Genomic DNA, 18412 nt, shown 5'->3' with positions numbered 1-18412 from the left:
ATTCTGTGTGCAGGAACTTGTAATCTTGGAAAGCTACAGAACTCATTTGGCATATTTAAAATAGGGGAGGGGAAATGCCACCCTTATTTCCCTGGGACCCACGGAGAAGGCAGAGGAAGCAATGAGGGCAGATAAAGAAACGCCACTAGATACCATCTCACAGGATGGTCCCTCCTCCTCGCGTGGCTTTGTTTTTCTCCTTCGCCCTCCGAACCAGGCATTGTTACTTCCCAAAAACCCCTTTCAATGGGATGTAAACACAACTATTTGCGTCCGCCGCCATGCGCTCTCGCCCTCAGCAGAGCCAGGAAAGCCGGGAGCGTCCGGCGAGCCAGGGTGGAGCCTGCCGCAATCAAGCGCGATGGTCCCGCCACTGCTTCTTTCCATGTTTTGTGTTTCCCCAGGACCCTTGGGATGAGATCACATCCTCCTCTCCCAGGGTTATTATGTCTTCGGCTGGGGCAGGATGAAGCCGGCCGTCTGGGTGGCTCGGCCTCCCTGTGTACACAGACTGGGTGGCTGTGTCCGTCTGTCTCACCCACCTTTGGGTCCTGAAGGTCCACCTCCAGCCAGGGGATGTGTAACCACCAGCTACTGCGGGGTTGCAGTGTCTGGGTTGATGAGTGACCAGATTTTCTTCATCATTGTCTGCAGTAATTGCCTCTTAATGGTTTCCATCTTCGCAGGAATCCTTTCTGCTGTTCCAGATCTGGGGAGAGTCATGTTTCATGGTTTTCCTTGTCTACAATGGAAAGGAGTAGGAGGAGTTTCCCATGACTGGGTACAGGGTTTTGTTCCTCTGGCCTTAATTCAATTTGCTGTTAAGTGTCTCTGAGTTCCTCAGAAGTCTGACAAGGAGGATAACCAGTATTTTGGTTTGCTAGATGCAATAAACAAGCTAATCTCTTCTTGCCATCCTCCCAGGGAGCCCTGGTTGGGTAATAGGGGAACAGAAGTCTCCTCCTCAGCTGAGACCAGCACATCACTGTAAAAGGAGTAGGTGCCACCAAACAAATTCCTTCAAGTTGTCCGAAATACTTGAGGGAAAGTGTCTCCTATGGACATAGCTCTTGATGCAGCCATGCTACTGCAAGCAACTCCAACCGAGAGCTCGTTCCTTGTTGTGCCACCTCCTCTGGGCAGCTGCCTGTGGGACCAGCAGTGACCCATGCTGGTGGCCTCTTCATAATAGAGCAGCTTGAGTTGCTGTCAGCATGTTCTCAACCAGGCTGAGACCAGGCCACCCGGGTCAGGGACCCCTCCATGAGATGAATGGGCTTGTGGCATCTCATGCATCTTCAATGGGCTTGAAGGCATGAGCAGAAGGTGGTGCAGAAACACCGCTGCTAATGGATACAGCCCAACACAAACTGCCTCTCCCAGCTCAGCTGCGTTTTTGGACCCAAACAGATAAGGTTTTGGAGCAGAGCCTCTGCTTTATGCTTTCCCCAAAGGAAAAGGTTTTCCCCAAAAGTCTGTGTTTGGGCAATCTCAGCATCAAATGATGAGCAGAGAAGGTGCCGCTTATGCCTGTGGACTTCTACAGGCCTTCTGTTTCCAAGTGCTCACTTGGTTCTTCCCTAGGGAAAGGTATCACCTGAGTTCTCTAGCTCCCAGGGTATGCCCAGAGAGGAGCTCAGCACCCCTTCAGAAAGGTGGCACTGTCACACCTTGTTGGTGGTTGCAGGATCAGCCACGCTGACCTCCTGTTGTCCTGGTTCGAGGAGCTGATTCTTATAATAGGAGTGGATTGTAGAAATCCAGAAACTGGCCTTACTGGTGCAGTGCTTTGTAATTACTCATCCCACACACCCTCGTTTGTACTTCACGTTTTCCCCAGTCTGGCTTTTTTCACCATACCGTGCCTTGTGACAATAGGAGAAGTGGAGTTGTAGCAATGGCCTGTAGCTGATAGAAGTGCATGACTTTCCCCATGCAGCGGAGCCGAGCAGTCCCGTGGATCTTATCCAAGGCATCTTCCTTCAAGACTTGCAACAGTAGCTCGATAAGAGGCCACTGGAAGAGCAGAAAATGGCTATTGATGTTTTTCTGCAGAACGCCTGTGGAGTGCAGCAGAACTGGCTTGTGCTCCTGGGAGGACTCATCTAGCAGACCACAGGGCTTCCAGGAGGTTTCTGGGGCAGGAGTTCCCCAACTGTGGTCTGTTAGTCCACCAAGAGTGCCTGCAGAGCCATGTCAGCAGGAAGCACTTGTGGTTGTAGGGGGTGATCATAGAGTCATGGAATCCCAGACGGGTTTGGGTTGGAAGCAACCCTAAAGCTCATCCAGTCCCAACCCCTGCCATGGGCAGGGACACCTTCCACTAGAGCAGCTTGCTCCAAGCCCCTGTGTCCAACCTGGCCTTGAACACTGCCAGGGATGGGGCAGCCACAGCTTCTCTGGGCACCCTGTGCCAGCACCTCAGCACCCTCATTCTAGAATATTTCTTCCTTCTACCTAGTCTGACTCCCCCTTCCTTTAGTTTAAAGCCATCACGCCTTGTCCTTTCACTACAGGCCTGACTAAAACCTGTCCCCATCTTTCTTACAAACCCCCTTATACAGGGTCTCCATGGTGACCCCAACCACAGAGCTGGAACAGAATCAACTTATTGATGACAAAGTCCACCATAGACCTTCCCATGGGCTCCTCTGGTTAAAAACGTGACTGGGAAGCACCATCTCTGCTGCACCCTTACAAGCACAGCACATTCGTTCTGCTTGAGCTCCAAGTGGCACAAGTAGCTGGTATTTATCCTTCTTCCTAATCAAACTATGTCTCCATTTTCACCCGTTACCTCATTTTACACCAGTGGTTGCTACACCTGGATGATGCGTTTGCAACACGTCGGTTGCTCTGCGGTTGTGGTCCATGCTCCTCATGGTGAGCACCAGCAGGCACCTCCTCATGACCTCCACGTTAGATGAAAAGCATACTTGTGGGCAGGGACGGCAGAGCGGTTGCGAGGCTGGAGCTTCCTGCCCGAGGCTGTCTGGATGTCCATGCATGTTGCCATCTGGATGGATGAACCTGAGATGCCCGTCGGGGAGCCGGGGCAGGCGGCACGTGGGCTGTGGTCAGTCCAGCTTTCACCATGTCTCAAAAGACATCCCGACCTCTCCATGGCTCTGGGTGGATATTTTCTAGCTTTCTGTGCTTTCACACCAGAGTCATCACCAAAGCATCAGAAAACACTGCATGCTAAGAGGTAGTTTGTGGCAAGCGTTGCTTATATGTCATTTTGCAAGCGATATCATACACAATAATTAGTATTGTGCCTCGCAGGAGAGATATCATTGCAGCTGGAAAGGGTAATGTATGCGCTGGGCTGCTCCCACTCCATCTCCTGGGGAGAATTGCTGAAGAACACAATTAAACCTGCGTGGTTTGGTGATAAGGGATGGTGGGGCAGGTTCTCGGGTCCTGCTCGTGGTGCGAGCACCTCTGAGAGTACCAAGTAAGCACTTTTGCTGCTCAGCAGCCCAGATGATCTCAGAAAGCAGATAATAAACCCAAAATTTTGCTGGTATGTGCATCCCATCAGCTTAGCTCTCTGGTTTTCTGGTGGAGGGCTCCACCAAGGGCATGTGCTTCCACTGCTGTTCAAGAGGACCAAACTGGTTCTCTCCACAGTGAAGCACAGATGTACTTTTGGGGCTTCTTTGTCCCCCCAACCTCCATTGCATGCCCACTCCATGGGGCTTACGATGCTTACCTCTGAGAAGATGTTAAGAGCAGGTTTTGGGAGGCCAGGGAAGACTGCTCCCAGTAGCATCCCACAGAAACCAGTTGCACTCAGGAGTTTCCTTGCAAGGCACTGGAGCTCCCCCACCACACGCAGCACATCCAAGAGCAGAACCTACAATTTATTTTGGGCTGGTTATGAAAATACTTAGCACCCAGAGCCCACATGGACAGCTGGCCTCACAGAGGACCTTGGCCAGTGCTCCGTCTCAGCAGGACACACCACCAGTGTGCAAAGCTGCTAGTCCAGCACTAGAAACAAAAGTGAGAAGCCTTTCGCAACCGAAGCTGGGTATTATATGACTGGCCGGGCAGATTCTGGCATGCAGCCTCCTCTCTTAGGAAATCAAGCAGACTCTTTGTCTGCTTTCCAGCAGGAACTGCTGCTTTCATTGCCCGGCTTCGCCCGATACGGGGGAAACCGGCTGGAGAGCAAAGGGAAGTTTTTCTCGCAGACAGCCCCAGCCCCAGGGGATGATTACAGGTTAAACCAAGAAGCGTGTGAGTCTCAGCTCACCTGCCCTGCTGTCTGCCTCATGCTCCCTCGTCCACCTTCATCAGCCAGGTTGGGCCATGTGGGAACCTGGTGGAGAGGGATGGGATGGTGGGATTTGGGTAGATGCGCGCAGCAGGGAGGAGCGGCTATAAATAGTTAAATAATAATTCCAGTGTGGGAGTGCTGATGTAAATGGATATAGCATGTTTACGTTAAAACTATTTTAAGTAAATATGAATTAGATTGCAAAGGATGTATGCAATTGCTTGAGTTCAGGCTTATGGTCACACAAGTGCCAGCACTTCAGGATTGTGATTTCCCTGGAGGTGTAAGAGTGTTTGCACCATTTTTCAGGTTGGATACAAGGAAGAAGCTCTTCCCTGTGAGGGTGCTGAGGTGCTGGCACAGGCTGCCTATAGAAGTGGTAAATGCTTCATCCCTGGCAGTGTTCAAGCTAGGCTGGACAAAGCCCTGGGCAACATGGTCTAGTGTGAGATGTCCCTGCCTGTGGCAGGGGGTTGGAACTGAATGAGCTTTAAGGTCCCTTCCAACCCAAACCAGTCTGGGATTCTGAGATTGACTTTTTCTTGGGGTGTCATCAGTGCTGACATGGGGGTCAAAGAGCTTTGGGAAACACTGTGCTCTTGCTGAAGCAACCACCCCACAGTTTGGGGTGCCTGGTGCTCACATGGGGCAGCTGTTGATAGGGATGAAGCATCCTTTGAGAAATCCATGCAAAACACCATTGGTGGTTGAGGACATCGGTGGCAGAACCCCATGCAGCACAGCCCTTGCACTGCAACCCTTGCTATCTGCCTTCAACAGTGCCCACGCCAGGCTGGGGAGGGCAAACTGGGCTCCTTGATCTCCTGTCCCAGCACGCAGGGGTCAGCAGCAGATAGATGGTGTCTACACCCTGTGGAAGCTCCAGAGCCCCTCTCCAGCATGCTAGAAACATAGTTATGGTCAGGAACATGAATGTTTATGTGGGTGTGAACGTGGGGCTCTGATGCCTAGAGCACCAGCAGATCTATCTGTTGGGCCCTGCTCTCTTGCACAGGGCTATGCCTGGGTTTGGTGGGCAGGCTATGGGTTAGGATTAGTGTTAGTGTTACGCATAGGTTGAACTGTGGCCCTTGGGACTGGTACCTCTTGGTGCCTTGATAGAGCATTGGAGCACGTGGTGTTTGGATGGATGAGATGGAGCACGTGGTACCTTGATGGAGCAGTGGAGCACATAGTGCTTGGATGGATGAGATGGGACACGTGGTGCCTGGATGGATGAGGTGGATTACGTGGTGCCCTGATGGACAAGATGGAACACATGCATTCTCCTTGTTCATCCAGGTCACGTCAGATGAGGTCCAGGAGAGCACTGTGAAGGCAGAGGGTGCTGCCCAAAGCTGGGGATAGGATACGATCTCTGTTTGACTGCTCCTCATTAGCCAAATACCCAAGCACTTGACAGTGACATATTCATCCTCAAAAACACCTTCTGAGGTAGAGAAGCATGTCCCAGCGGTGCAGGTGGGAAGCTGGGGCAGGGAAAGCTCAAGTGAAGTTACAACCTTTCCCTGGCCCATATCCCCACCATGGTCATCAAGGGGACCATGGCAGAGGAAAGGCTGGAGTCAGGCCACCATAGGTCCTTCCTAACAAGTCCTAACTCCACTTTTGTAGCTTTAATTTTCATGTTATGTTCTTAAGAATACCAAAAATAGGTGAATAAATATTTAATCCGCAGCCCTGCTTCATGCCATGTTCACGAGCTACATAACCCAGGGATGAATTTCTGGACTAATGCCTGTTTCTATTTCGTATAATCAACTAGATTGGAAAATACCTTTAAGATCATCAAGTCTAATCGTTGTCCTGCAGTGATTTTTGTTTTCTTTTCCTTGTTGGGTTTAAAATAATCTCACCCTTTTTTTGCTAGGAATCTTTGTGAGAACTTATCTCAGAGCGTGTGCCTTGGGCTTAACTAATATTTTCCAGACAATTCAGCAGAAAGATAAATTGGAGGGGGCTGAGGGGCAGAGCTGTTGCATCTTCAAAACACTGGCTGAACCTTTGGCTAGTGCGAGATAAAAAACAATGGAGTGCATGTTCATCGCTGTGGTATAAACATCATCTTCTAAGCAAACACACCACTTTCCGATGGAAACAGAGGAGGGTGAAGACAAAACTTTGAGATCAAAGATAATTCCTAGAATTACCTCTTTTTTCCCCTTGCTGTTTTCCAGCAGTTATGGAGCTGGTAAACAAATAGGTGTTTATTTGTAAAGGAAACGAAACATGAACAAATGGAGATGAGGCTGAGAATCAGAATTGTGATTTTAACTGAAGGATGTGGAGCGCATTTGAGTGATTTTTATATGGGCGGTTTTAATTAATTCAACCACTTTTCCAGAGTTTGCTTTGCCCTGATGAATTTCAGATACTGATGAAGCCAGCGTTCACAATTTTTCTCCTTTTTCTCTGCGTTTAGCGCATGCATTCAGCTCTCCACTGCACCCAAGGGTTAGTTCAAGGCCAGCAGGGGTTGTTCAGCCCAAGGTGATGGGATGGACGTGGCTGTAGCTTCAGATGTTGACAGCGCTTGGAATTTTATCAGCCATCTCATGGTACAGTGTTTTTCATAACGCTCCATCTCACTTCCTTGGCTGATAGAGAATATCAGCATTTTGTCTACATGAAAAACAGAACAGCGGTGGTTTCTCTTGTTTTTAGCAAAATCCTCGCAGTCGTAATTTCATGCGTGAACAACACAGTCATAAAGTTGAAAACAAAGAGAAAAACATGTACATTTGACACAGTTTCATGGGTCCTTACCATGGTTCCAATGTTTCTGGGGTCAGCCATGCTGGTTTCCTGCACTTTGCCATTGCCTGGTAGAGCCATTGACCCTCACTGAATATCCTGAGTCTGAACAAAGAGGGGTGCGCATCAGCCTTTCCAAGCACAGCAACATTTTGGGTCTCTCCTAAAAGGTGCTTGAATACAAGCTGATGTTTGTAATGGAAAGTTCATAGGTGGCTGAGCAGGGTTCGAGCTGGTGCACCTAAGACACCATAGTTTCACTCAACCCATTGCACTTGCACCACTATATAATCAGTCTGGAAGGAGACGTATTAATTACGGTGTATTGGATGTCATGCTTTCCCATCAGGTAATTTTGTGGCTGTTGGAAGTGTCCCTAAGGGAATGGAGAGGTTCAGTGGTGGGTGGCTGCCTTTTGGGCAGAGCCCTTCCCTTCCAAACAGGGCTGTGCAGCTCGAGTGTTCTCATCTGGTGGTTGTATTTAGTCACTGTGTATGAAACAAGTGCATTTTCTCATTGCCTGCATGGGATAAAAAAAGCAGTGTAACCTAAATAAAATTTATTTTGGAAGTTGTTCGTCCAAATTCTCTCTATTCTGCCCCACTTGTCCACTCTCAGCAGTGGATACTCAGGTGATAACCCTTCACCCTGCATTTTGTCACTGTTTATCTGATTGGGTTGATAGTATCTTTCCTCCCCTCTTTCTGATTTTCTGTCCTTTCCTCCTGGAAATAGCAAAAGCCAAACTGGACGAAGAGATGGAAGGGAGGTCATAAGGGAGAAGGAGCAGGAGGTCATGCATTTCTCACCACCTCTTTCTCCTCTCTTTCGCAGTTGTTGCAGTCTCAGGATGTGAAGGAAGATGCTGTGCTTTGCTGCTCCATGGAGGTAGGCAAGCATCTGCACTACAAACTCTGATCCTCACTGCTTTGCCCCTTCTGTCCTTGGCTACACACATACCAAGCAGCACGTTTCCAAACCCAAACAGCCCATGTTGCCTCTTTGCCTTATAGAATCCCAGGCTGGTTTGTGTTTAAGGGACCTTAAAGCTCATCCAGTTCCAACCCCAGGGACCCCTTCCACTAGAGCAGCTTGCTCCAAGCCCCTGTGTCCAACCTGGCTTTGAACACTGCCAGGGATGGGGCAGCCACAGCTTCTCTGGGCACCCTGTGCCAGCGCCTCACTGCCCTTATTGTTAAAACATTTCTTCCTGCTACCTAATCTGAATCTCCCCTCGTTTAGCTTAAAACCATCACCCTTTGTCCTGTCACTACAGACCCTACTAAAAACTCTGCCCCATCTTTCTTCTAAGCCTCCTTTTAAGTATTGAAAGGCCACAATGAGGTCTGTCTGGAGTCTTCTCCAGGCTGACCCAGCCCAGCTCTCTCAGCCTGACTCCAGAGCAGAGCTGCTTCAGCCCTCGCAGCATCTCCATGGCCTCCTCTGGCCTCGCTCCAACAGCTCCACGTCCCTCTTGTGCTGCTGCCCCAGAGCTGGATCAGGGCTGCAGGGGGGTCTCATCAGAGCAGATAAGAGATATCACCATGAGATAAGAAAGGCCCTTGAGGCTGTGTCACTGGACTTCTGATGCATGCAAATGGATGCAAAAAAGTTTGGTAGCTGGGGTCTCATCACAAAATTACATCATCCTCATTCCTTCATACCTCACCCCCCGTTTATTTTTTTAAGCACAAAAACACTTGTATTTGAGCAAAACCTGGTCACATGGAGAGGTTTGCTGTGCTCAGCAGCAGCTCTGCAGAGAGATGCTGGTACAAATATAGCTGGGATTCATTAGTTATACTTTTGGGAAGTGATTGGTCCATGGGGATGGATGCTTTCCTAGCAAAGAGTGGTTAAATTGCAGTCTGAATGGTTGAAATTCAGCAAAGCAACAGGCAACCAAGGAGGAGAGTTTGATTATTTAATGTCAGGGCTTTGGGGAGCAATGCGTACAAACCTCATAAGCTTTTCGTGATGGTGGACTCATTGCTGTCCACACCATCCTTGGACCTTCTCCTCTGTGGGACCACCTAGAACTTGTGCTGCCCTATAGAGGCTCTCCAAGGAGTAATTGTCTTAAAAAGCCCTCAGAGAAGCAGCATGACAGGTATAAATGCAGATCTCGCAGGGCAGGATTTGTTATGCATACAGGAGGGCTCTGCTTATTCCGATTAATGACTGGGAGTCACTGACAGCTGTGAATCAGCGTGTAAATGAAGGGCCAGGTAAAAGGCAGGAATACCACATCACAGCCTGCACTTTGTTTTGACAATAGCGTGATTTTTAGGTGGGATTTCTTTCTTTCCAAAGGTAATCCCATGTTGCTGCCTTTGAAGTCAGTGGGAGCTGAGCCATCCACTCCTCCAGCAGCCTGGCAAGGATGCTTTTGAAAACCTCACCCTTCATGTTCAGCTCTCGGAGCCTGCTGACGGGTGGTTTTGGTTTTCAAAAGCCATGATGCCTTTAACCTTGCTTGTTTGCCCTGCCACACCGAGCAGGGGAGAACTGGAGGGATGGAGGGCGCCTGTAGAAGCTGGTGGGGTGCTTTAATATGATAGAATCATAGAGTATCTCAATGTGGAAGGGACCCCTAAGGATCACTACGCCATGGCTGACCCCTTCTTCTCCTGACAGCTGCAGAGCAGCGGCCGTCTGCTGGAGGAGCAGCTGCCCGAGATGATGACGGAGCTGTTGGCGATAGCTCGTGACAAGATGCTGTGTCCCTCCGAGTCCATGCTGACACGGTCCCTGCTGCTGGAGGTCATTGAGCTGCACGCCAACAACTGGAACCCGCTGACTCCCACCATCACGCAGTACTACAACAAGACCATCCAAAAACTGACGGCTTGAGGGGAGAGGGCAAGATGGGGTGGGAAGGGACGAGAAGAAGATGTGCACCTCGACTGGATGTGTCAAGAGCTTTTCCGATTTAAATCCCCCAGCAGACCAAACCCCAGCATGCTCGAGAATATGTTTGTGGGGTGGGGAGGGAGAAGCATGTTTCTTTTTTGGCTGCGTCGCCAAGTGCCACCCCTCTTCCCCGCCGTGGTTTTGTTTTAGGGGTTTCTTTTCCTGAACTCATTGCTCAAGCAGCAGCAGCGCATCCCGCCGGGTTATTGTTTGGCTTTCGAAAGAACACAGAGAATTTGAAGGGAAAAAAATGAATCCAAGTGGGGGCTAGTATTGTTTTCACGCCGTCCTCCTGCCTTGCCCCGCCAACTGGCAGGAGACAGCAGGCAGCAGATGTCTCGGGAGGACAAAGCCAGACACACACTGCACCAGACGCTCATAATTGATGGCTTTTGTCGAGTGGGGCTTGCGTTAGGTTTTCTCTCCCCCCCTTCTCTTGTCTTTGACTTTCTGTGTGTGTTTGTGTGTGTCCCCTCCACTCGCCACCCCTTCAAAAGCGGATCAGAGAGCGGGATGACTTTCTCATTTGCACTGGGTTTTCTTTTCTCTCAAGTGTTTGTATTTTCCTCTTATTTCACTGTATCGTCGCACGGACAGTTGCGAGCATCTCGGGGGTGAGGAAAAGCAGCACCTTCCTGTGAGCTGAATGACAGGTTACCTGAAGATGCTGAAGCAAAAGGAATGTTTTAAAGGGATCAGAAGTAACGTACCCACCGTCATCTTGCCAGTAACCTCCTCGATGGATTGAGAAACGTGTCCCTTGAGCTGTGAGCTCTGGGACACAGGGGATTCCGCGGCTCTTGCTGCTCAAGTCGCCATTATCCCTCAGCCACTATAACCCTTCTTTTTTTCTGTAGTAACTTTTTTTGTTTCCATTGAAGGAGTGCTTTATTGTAATTACTGTTATGGTTGTAATTATGCATTTAAATCCAGGCCTGTTATAGTCGGGCCTAATAATGTACAGGGCGAGGGAGAAATGAAGGTTTGATGTTCTTTTGGAGACTGCATAGAGAAGACAAGCAGCGTATGGCAAAAAGGAGGGGGAAAAAGGAAAAGGAAAACATAGGAAAAGCCAAAAATAGAGGTTTTGAGGCTGGCTTCTAACTAGCTGAATTTGCTATCCAGTGTTTCTAGGTGTGCGGTGTACAGGAGTGGCTCTGTCCTGTGTTTAGTGTAAGTAGCACCATGTCATTGAGGGTTGGGTGATGTATTTGGAGAGAGAAAGTTTGCTCTGAGATCCCTGCGTTGCTCCATGCTGGAGCATCCTGAGAGAGAGGGCAGCTGCAGGGGGTGATGGAGAGATGCTGCCTTGGTGTGGAAATGCCCTGAGGGCAAGGAGGCTGGTAGGGAGGAATGCCACACAGTTGCATCACACCCCAGAGCATGAACAAGACTTGGTGGTCTCCTTGTTTGCTTGTCTAGTAATGTTTTGACTTACCAAATCACTTCAGGTGCTTATTTTGGTGAAGCCTAATGGGGATGTGAGCTGCACCATCCCATCTGCGCAGTGGAATGGGAGCTGGAGAAGACATGATGTTGGCAGCCCATCCTGTTTTCTTCTCACTATTTCCTTTCCTTTCCTTTCTTGGTAATAAGAAGAGAATATACGCCACCACGCCAGCACACGTGGACCCTGGACCAGGCAGCCTGGGTCTGAACTCAGCAGCTCAAACCCCTTTTTTTCAAGCAAGATGTTGAATTTCTGATGGCTTGTAGAGAAGAGAGATTTCACCCTGACCTCTCTGGATGTGCAGTATGTTCTCGGGTGCCTTATGAATGTGTTGGTCTGTCTGTGATGGGGAGGAAGCTTTCGCTGCAACATTTAAAGGGCAGAAATTTCCAGCAGACAAAACATTGCAGGAGGCAAGAGACCTGCTGCTGTAGTTCAATAGTATTTGAATATTCATCTGTTTGTCTGCAGATGCGGTTTCAAATCCGTATATGCAGCAAGAGGAACGAGCTGGAAACAGCAGATTCAGTTCTCCAGTCTACCCAGAAAGCAGCAAAATGACTGCTGGAATGCCCTGGAACTGTCTGGAAAAACTGATTTCTACTTCGTGGATTCAAGCCTGGGATCTTCACGTGGTGATGGCGCCTCGCGTTGGGTCAACTTTGTTATTAGCAATGGGGTTTGATAGTGTTAATGAGCAGCTGATTAAGGCAGCAAAGCCCATCAGTATTATAAGGCTCAGGGTTGCTCCCATTGCTTTTGGCTTTTCCTGCTCCTTGGTTTCTCGGGGAGCAGATGTGAAGGGGATATAAAACCCATCGCAGCGCACCCAGGCACAGCATTGGTCTTCTGGGAGAAGACCTGAAAACCACTTCTGTCTTCTTGTTGTTTTTAAAGAACAGAACGTCCCTAAACCAGGGGACAGCCTGATGAGTTGGGGTGCCAGGGATCCTCCCTACAGTGACCCAGGTCACTGCTCTGGCCTCTGCCACTTATCCCTTTCCCGGACAATTGGGGATTTTGCTTCGAAAAACTTGTATTTTCACCCATCAGCGCAGCAGGAGGCGTTCAGCCGCAAAGTGTAAGCCACATGGCCGTATTTCTGCTTAAGCATTACCCTACTCCTACCAGCTGTGAAGGTTTATTCACTTTTCCCATTGGGGTTCAATCCTGCAAACCCCAATAACCAGGCTTGCCCAAGGCTTTCCCCTCCAACACTGGGGTTTCTCCCACTGAAGAACTTCTATGTGAAATGCGTTGTTTTTTAATGTCTTGCCATTTATCTCTGCTATTAACGTACATTCATGCAGCCATTAACTGCTTTGGTACATCGGTCACTCTGTTGATGTGTGAGAGTCAAAATGTTGACCAGAACGTTGGGTTTTTCTTCCCAGAATTATGTGCTGCCAGTGTTACCTTGCTGAAGTCCATTAGCAGGGAGCTGGCAGGCACGTGGCATCATTAACCATAGAACCATGCTGGGAAAAGAGGTGCCACAAGTTCATTTGATAGGGCAGGATGGGGAGCAGCACTGGGAAGTTACTGGGATTCCTGGTGATGTCATCGAGTATTTACATCTCTTTTTTGGCTTTCTTCAGAAACAGCCACCAAAGAGCGTGTTTCACTGAATCCCAGGCTGGTTTGGGTTGCAAGGGACCTTAAGGTTCTAACCCCCTGCCACTGGCAGGGACACCTTCCAGTAGACCAGACTGTGAAGGTGCAAAGCCACTGGCTATGGCTTCCTGAATTAGCCAGGTTTGATCTTCACTGCTCAATAGGAGTGTCCGTGTGGGGATTTAGTGTGTTGTCCCCATGTGGCTACATCAGCAAAGGGGAAAATAAACTCCTCAGGCCAAATGTGTGTGTGGCCAAACCTCGGGCTAGTGTAAAGGTGAGTGTCTGAAGCATCTGCAGAGGAGCGATGCTCTGCACCACCACCATGCTGGTCCCCCTCGGATGCAGAGCAGCTTTGCCAGCTCCCTGCCAGACTCCACAGCATCCAATTCACCTCATTCCCAGTGAAATCATTTCCAAATTGAAGGTTTTTTGCTACCCACAAAGTGACTTGCTCCGTTCTCTCCCATGAGGGATTTCACCCCTGCTTGGAGAAGTCTCATGTCTATGGAGGTGAAATGAAAATGGGGGGAAAAAAAGGAAAACTAGGCAATTCGCTTGGTTCCTCTCTTCCCCTGATGGAGATTAATTAGTATCTATTCTTGTCATGATTGATGGCTTTGAAGGAAAACTTGTCAGAATAACTTATGATTTATTTTCATGCTTATTTTTATAACATCCCTCACTTGGAAGCCTCCCAAAATCTGAAATATGATTTTCTTTTACTTTATTTCTCCGCTAGGTATTTTATGGCTTTACACTAATTTTGCTCTTCTTGGTGTTAGCTATTAGCCAGTCCCAGTGACACTTTCAGTATTCTTTCAGGAGGAACGACACTAAGGGTTGCAAAGTCCACTGTGGATAACCAAGGGAGCTGCGGTGCCCTGCAGAACACGGAGTTAATGCTAGCAGTTCATTATTATTATTTTTTAAATGTATTTATTTGCATTTGAAAAAGCGACATTTTTAATTTAATCCTATTTGTTAAACTGAGCGCTTTTAAGAAAACAAAAAGATGAAAACAAGTTTTGGGGAGAATGAAGGCTAGGTATTCATACTAGAGAAAACACAAAGTTGTTGTTTTCAGATTCTGGAGACTGTTACAACAAGGGAGCTAATAATTCTTTGTGGCAATTCAGTCTTTGTTTATAGAACATCCAGACCCACTGTATGCTATAAAATGGATCATCAAGTAATAAATGTTTAAAGCTTGACATCTTCTCATCTCTTTGTGGGTGCGCGCTATTGCTTGGGCTGGTCTGGGAGAGACCTTCCTTTTGTTTATGATGGAAGAAAGGGAAGATATGGAGGGGGAAAACATCCCTAACAAAGCATCCCGCCGTCTGATTGAAAATGTGGTAAAGGGACTGATCCTTCTCTGCTGGTGCCAGGTCAGATCCTGCACAGTGGTGTGGCTCCGGTTGGGTTTATCCCTTTCCCCATTTCTTATGGAGTGAGGATGAAGCCCATGGGAGAGGTGCAAAGGGCTCAGAAGTCCTTAGGTGATGGATTAGGCCCCTCTCTTGTCTCTGCCTCCACGGCCACGTGTTCCTCAGCCTCCGTCCCAAGGGAATTGCCCAGCCACCTATTTGTGTCCAACCTCAGCTGGACCTGGGGGTCTGATGGGGAACCCCACATTTACCACATCCACTTCACCCAATGCTGCAGCACACAGCAGCAGCGAGGGCTCACAAACCACTTCTGCTTCTACCACAGTCACAGAACCCCAGGCTGGTTTGGGTTGGAAGGGACCTTAAAGCTCACCCAGCTCCAACCCCAGCCACGGGCAGGGACCCCTTTCACTAGAGCAGCTTGCTCCAAGCCCCTGTGTCCAACCTGGCCTTGAGCACTGCCAGGGATGGGGCATCCAACCTTTTGCAACATATGTTTGGGAAAGCAGTTTTTCATAGAAGTCAGCTCTGGAAAACCCTTCTCTAAGCTGAGCCAATTCATTTTTGGCTAACTGGAATGCATGCATTGGCTCAGGAAGCCGCACGGGTCATGGGAGGTGAGCGTTGTGCCCCTGTGTTAACTGGGCTGTGGCCAGCGGATTGGAGGCGAAACGATTCCTGCTTTTGAAGAAACTTTGTTGTGAAATGCTGTATGTGACCGTGTGTGTGTGCTGGGACCCTGCTGCAGCGCGGTCAACCTGCAGCGTGAACCCTAACAGGAGGTGGTGGAAGGTGTGGGGCTCCGCTCATCACTATGAGCCCATGAGGAAATCAGTGAGAGGCAGTGCAAGTGACCCAGTGATCCAGGCAACCCCGTATCTGCTTAGGGAGAGAGCCTTGGGTTTGTTCAGTGCTTCCTGACTTGTGCTGCTGGCTTTCAGGATCATCTCCTCTTGCATCTCCTAGGAGCTACTTACTAACCTTGCAGTCCATGCAAAGCATTTTCTATGAGTTTGACTCAATTTCCCAAAGAGCTCGGGTTTTTCTGCCCTTTTGCCTGCACTTAAGGTCTCAGCCATCACAGGCAACATCCACACCAGTAAATTAGACATAGCCAAGGTCAGGTGGTGGAGGGTGACCTGTGTCCTTCGTGGAGCCAAGCTGATCCATGATGTTTGCTTCCCTTTTTCACAACCCCTTCCTTGTGCTTTATTTGCCCCCCCAAAGCCTGTTTCTGGTGCAGGTCCCTAGAGCAGCACACCCAGACTGGGTCTCACACACAGGACAGCAGTGTCCCCACACCTCATCTCAGTGCTGACACAGAAGGTCAATGGCATGATATACCAGGCAGTGTTAGTCGTGATGTGGGGCTCCATCTGCTCCATCCTTCTGCCCCACAGCAGGACCAAACACACCAGCACCATTCCTGAGGGAGTTTGTCCAACCTGATCATAAAACCTATAGTGATGGAGGGCAGATTTCCCATTGCCTCCCCAGATTGTCTTGTGATGGACCACGGGCTCATTCCTGGATATTTGCATAGGCTGTAAACCCCCTGTTCAGTCCTTTGGGCAATCACCAGATGTTGCTTTGGGTTATTTTGATGATAGCACAGGGAAAAACAATGAGCTGGTCCATGCCATCTGTCACTGAAAAGCTGACCCAGTAGGAGCTGGGTTTATCATGTTACCTCTAATGACTCTCCTGTGTCCTTCCTATGATGCCTGTTGCTGCATCAAGTGGGTGGGAGGAAGCTTTGCAGCAAGCGAGGCAAATCACTGCTAGTAAATGAGGGATGAAACAACCCAAATCTCCTCCAAAGCCACCCTTTCCAAGGATCCATGTCCAAATGTCCCCATCAGTCTCCCCAGCAAGGCCCTACAGCTCCAGGGTGTGTTGGAACTGGAGTTTGCTTTGTTCCATCAAGGCATCTGGACCAGCTTCAGACAGAGCTTACCAACAGTGGAGTCGGGATTGGAGCAGCCAAGAGTGGGGACGTTCCCTGGGACCACTGAGATGTTAAATGAGAAAACAGCCTGCAGTGAACACAAGGTTCTGGAGCAGATGGATGGGCACTGCTCGGATCTGAAGCTTTCAAGATGCAGGAGCATTCCTCGTGGCTGCCAAAACCCCAGACAACAGCAAATAAAGGGACTCCGTGGATCAAAGTTTCATTGGCCTTCCTAAAACACAGCAGACCTGCAGGTAGAGGCTGTTCTCCTCTTCCAGCAGCTCCATTTCTAATACAGAATACTAAAAAGGAGTTATTAAATGCTTGTGCTGTTGGCAAAGTGGGTAACAGATAAATCCTAAGTGACAAAGCACCTTCACACTTAATGTAGCAGCGTTGCTGCTGTGTTTTGCAAGCTGATCTGTAGCTGAAGTAATTATTGCTTGGGGTGCAGAACGAGCAACAATATTAAAACAATAATGCACATTATAAAACTGTATAGAATCACAGAGTCGTACCAGGTTGGAAGAGACCTCAAGAATCATTTGGTCCAACCTTTCCAGGCACAGCATGACCTACACTAGATACCCCAGCCCAGTCATAACACTGTCCAACTTTGGGGAATCCACCACTTCCCTGAGGACATGATTCCCATGGCTGGCTGTTCTCATTGGGAAAAATTTTCCCCTTGTGTCCAGCTGGAATGTCCCCAGGAGTAACTTGTGCCCATCACCCCCCCTCATCTTTTCCGTGGGAGACCTTGTAAAAGGGAGTCTCCATTGTAGCTACCCTTTAAATACTGGAACATAGTGATAAGGTTTCCCCTGAGCCCTCTATTATATGAACTCTTCCTTTTGGATCCTACATTATGATCTCTAATTATAAAACACAAGTCTCATGTGGCCACATAAATGTGACCCCTGAGCCTGGCTTTTTCTGTCCCCCTCCTCAGGACTTCTCTGAATTAATTCCTAGATCCAGATTCCTGCAGAACATACCCCATCCTTGTGCTGTAATGTAATGATTTGATTTCCAGGGGTGCCTGTGACTCTTGGAATGTTGCTCTGGTTATCCTCGTTGTTGAGATGAGCATGGGGTCTCAAGGATGGATGGTCCCAGGGCAGGCCACTGAAATGGAGCTTCCTTAGGGAGGTTTAGGTTCCTCTGCCCCATGAAATGGCATCGCTCCCCTCAGAGCTGCAGCCTTCAAGGGGGGTTAGTGGTTGCAAAGAGCAAAGCCTTGGTGGATTGAATGCTAAACCGATGCCTCATGCCGTGCTGGATCAATGCTGGCTAACCATTTCCCACCAGTCATAGCCATGCCACAGAGTTAATGAGGAAAAATGCAAACATCCCTCTCAAGAGAAAAGCCGAGATTTCAAAATACCATTCTGTCCTAAAACTCCCGAGTCTTTCACCAAACAAAGCATTTTGTTTCAATGTATGTTATGTTGCTGTAGCAATAACATTTAAACAAAGTGGACTTTATTAGCACAGACCTTTTCAATAACTTCCCATAGAGCTTTCCCATCAAAAGTTTCCTTAAAGAGATGCTGGGAGGTGGCAAAGTCCTGATGAGATCAGCAGTCGCTTCCACTCTGCATTGCATGGTGCTGTGGCTTCTTCAACCTCTGCACCTCTTCTTCCAACCCCTCCAGAGGAAATGCATCAGCATTTAACATCCATCCCCATGTGTCATTCCCGGATGTGCAAATACATAGCATGAATGTGTAGATTCACTGCCAAGATGGGGAGGGAGCTGCACAGACCTTGCTGATGCTGCTGGTGACCCCACAGCAGTCACTGATGATGGAGCTGTGAGAAGAAACCAGGGCCTGGAGCAGATCAGTGCCTTTGCAACTGATGTGGCTGGCTGTGGAACTGGGCTGCAGTGAGCATCTGAACATGCATGAGAGGTGTGGAAAGCAGCCCATGAGGTTCCTGGGCATCTAGAACCTGTGCAAAGCCAAAATGGGTGGTTATAGGGACCATTTCCTTAGGCAGCCCTGGGTTTTACCTGGGGGATGCTTGGA

General features: G+C 48.9%; 1 protein-coding gene across 5 annotated transcripts in view; it reads left to right on the top strand.

Annotated features, from left to right (window-relative positions):
• The window catches only part of CTIF (cap binding complex dependent translation initiation factor), a 153506-nt gene extending 139255 nt beyond the window's left edge, over window positions 1-14251 (top strand). For all 5 annotated transcript variants that reach the window (XM_062611745.1, XM_062611743.1, XM_062611747.1 and 2 more), the window contains 2 exons: window positions 7895-7948; window positions 9698-14251. In XM_062611745.1, coding sequence (XP_062467729.1) covers window positions 7895-7948; window positions 9698-9913 — 270 coding nt within the window. In that variant the 3' untranslated portion in view covers window positions 9914-14251. The remainder of the gene's footprint in view (window positions 1-7894; window positions 7949-9697) is intronic.
• Window positions 14252-18412: the final 4161 nt, after the last annotated feature.

The sequence above is a fragment of the Pezoporus occidentalis genome, unplaced genomic scaffold, assembly GCF_034315485.1.
Source record: "Pezoporus occidentalis ecotype Australia unplaced genomic scaffold, CSIRO_AGI_Poc_V1 ctg157, whole genome shotgun sequence".
Lineage (NCBI taxonomy): Eukaryota > Metazoa > Chordata > Aves > Psittaciformes > Psittacidae > Pezoporus > Pezoporus occidentalis.
This window is presented reverse-complemented; position numbering and strand designations above follow the sequence as displayed.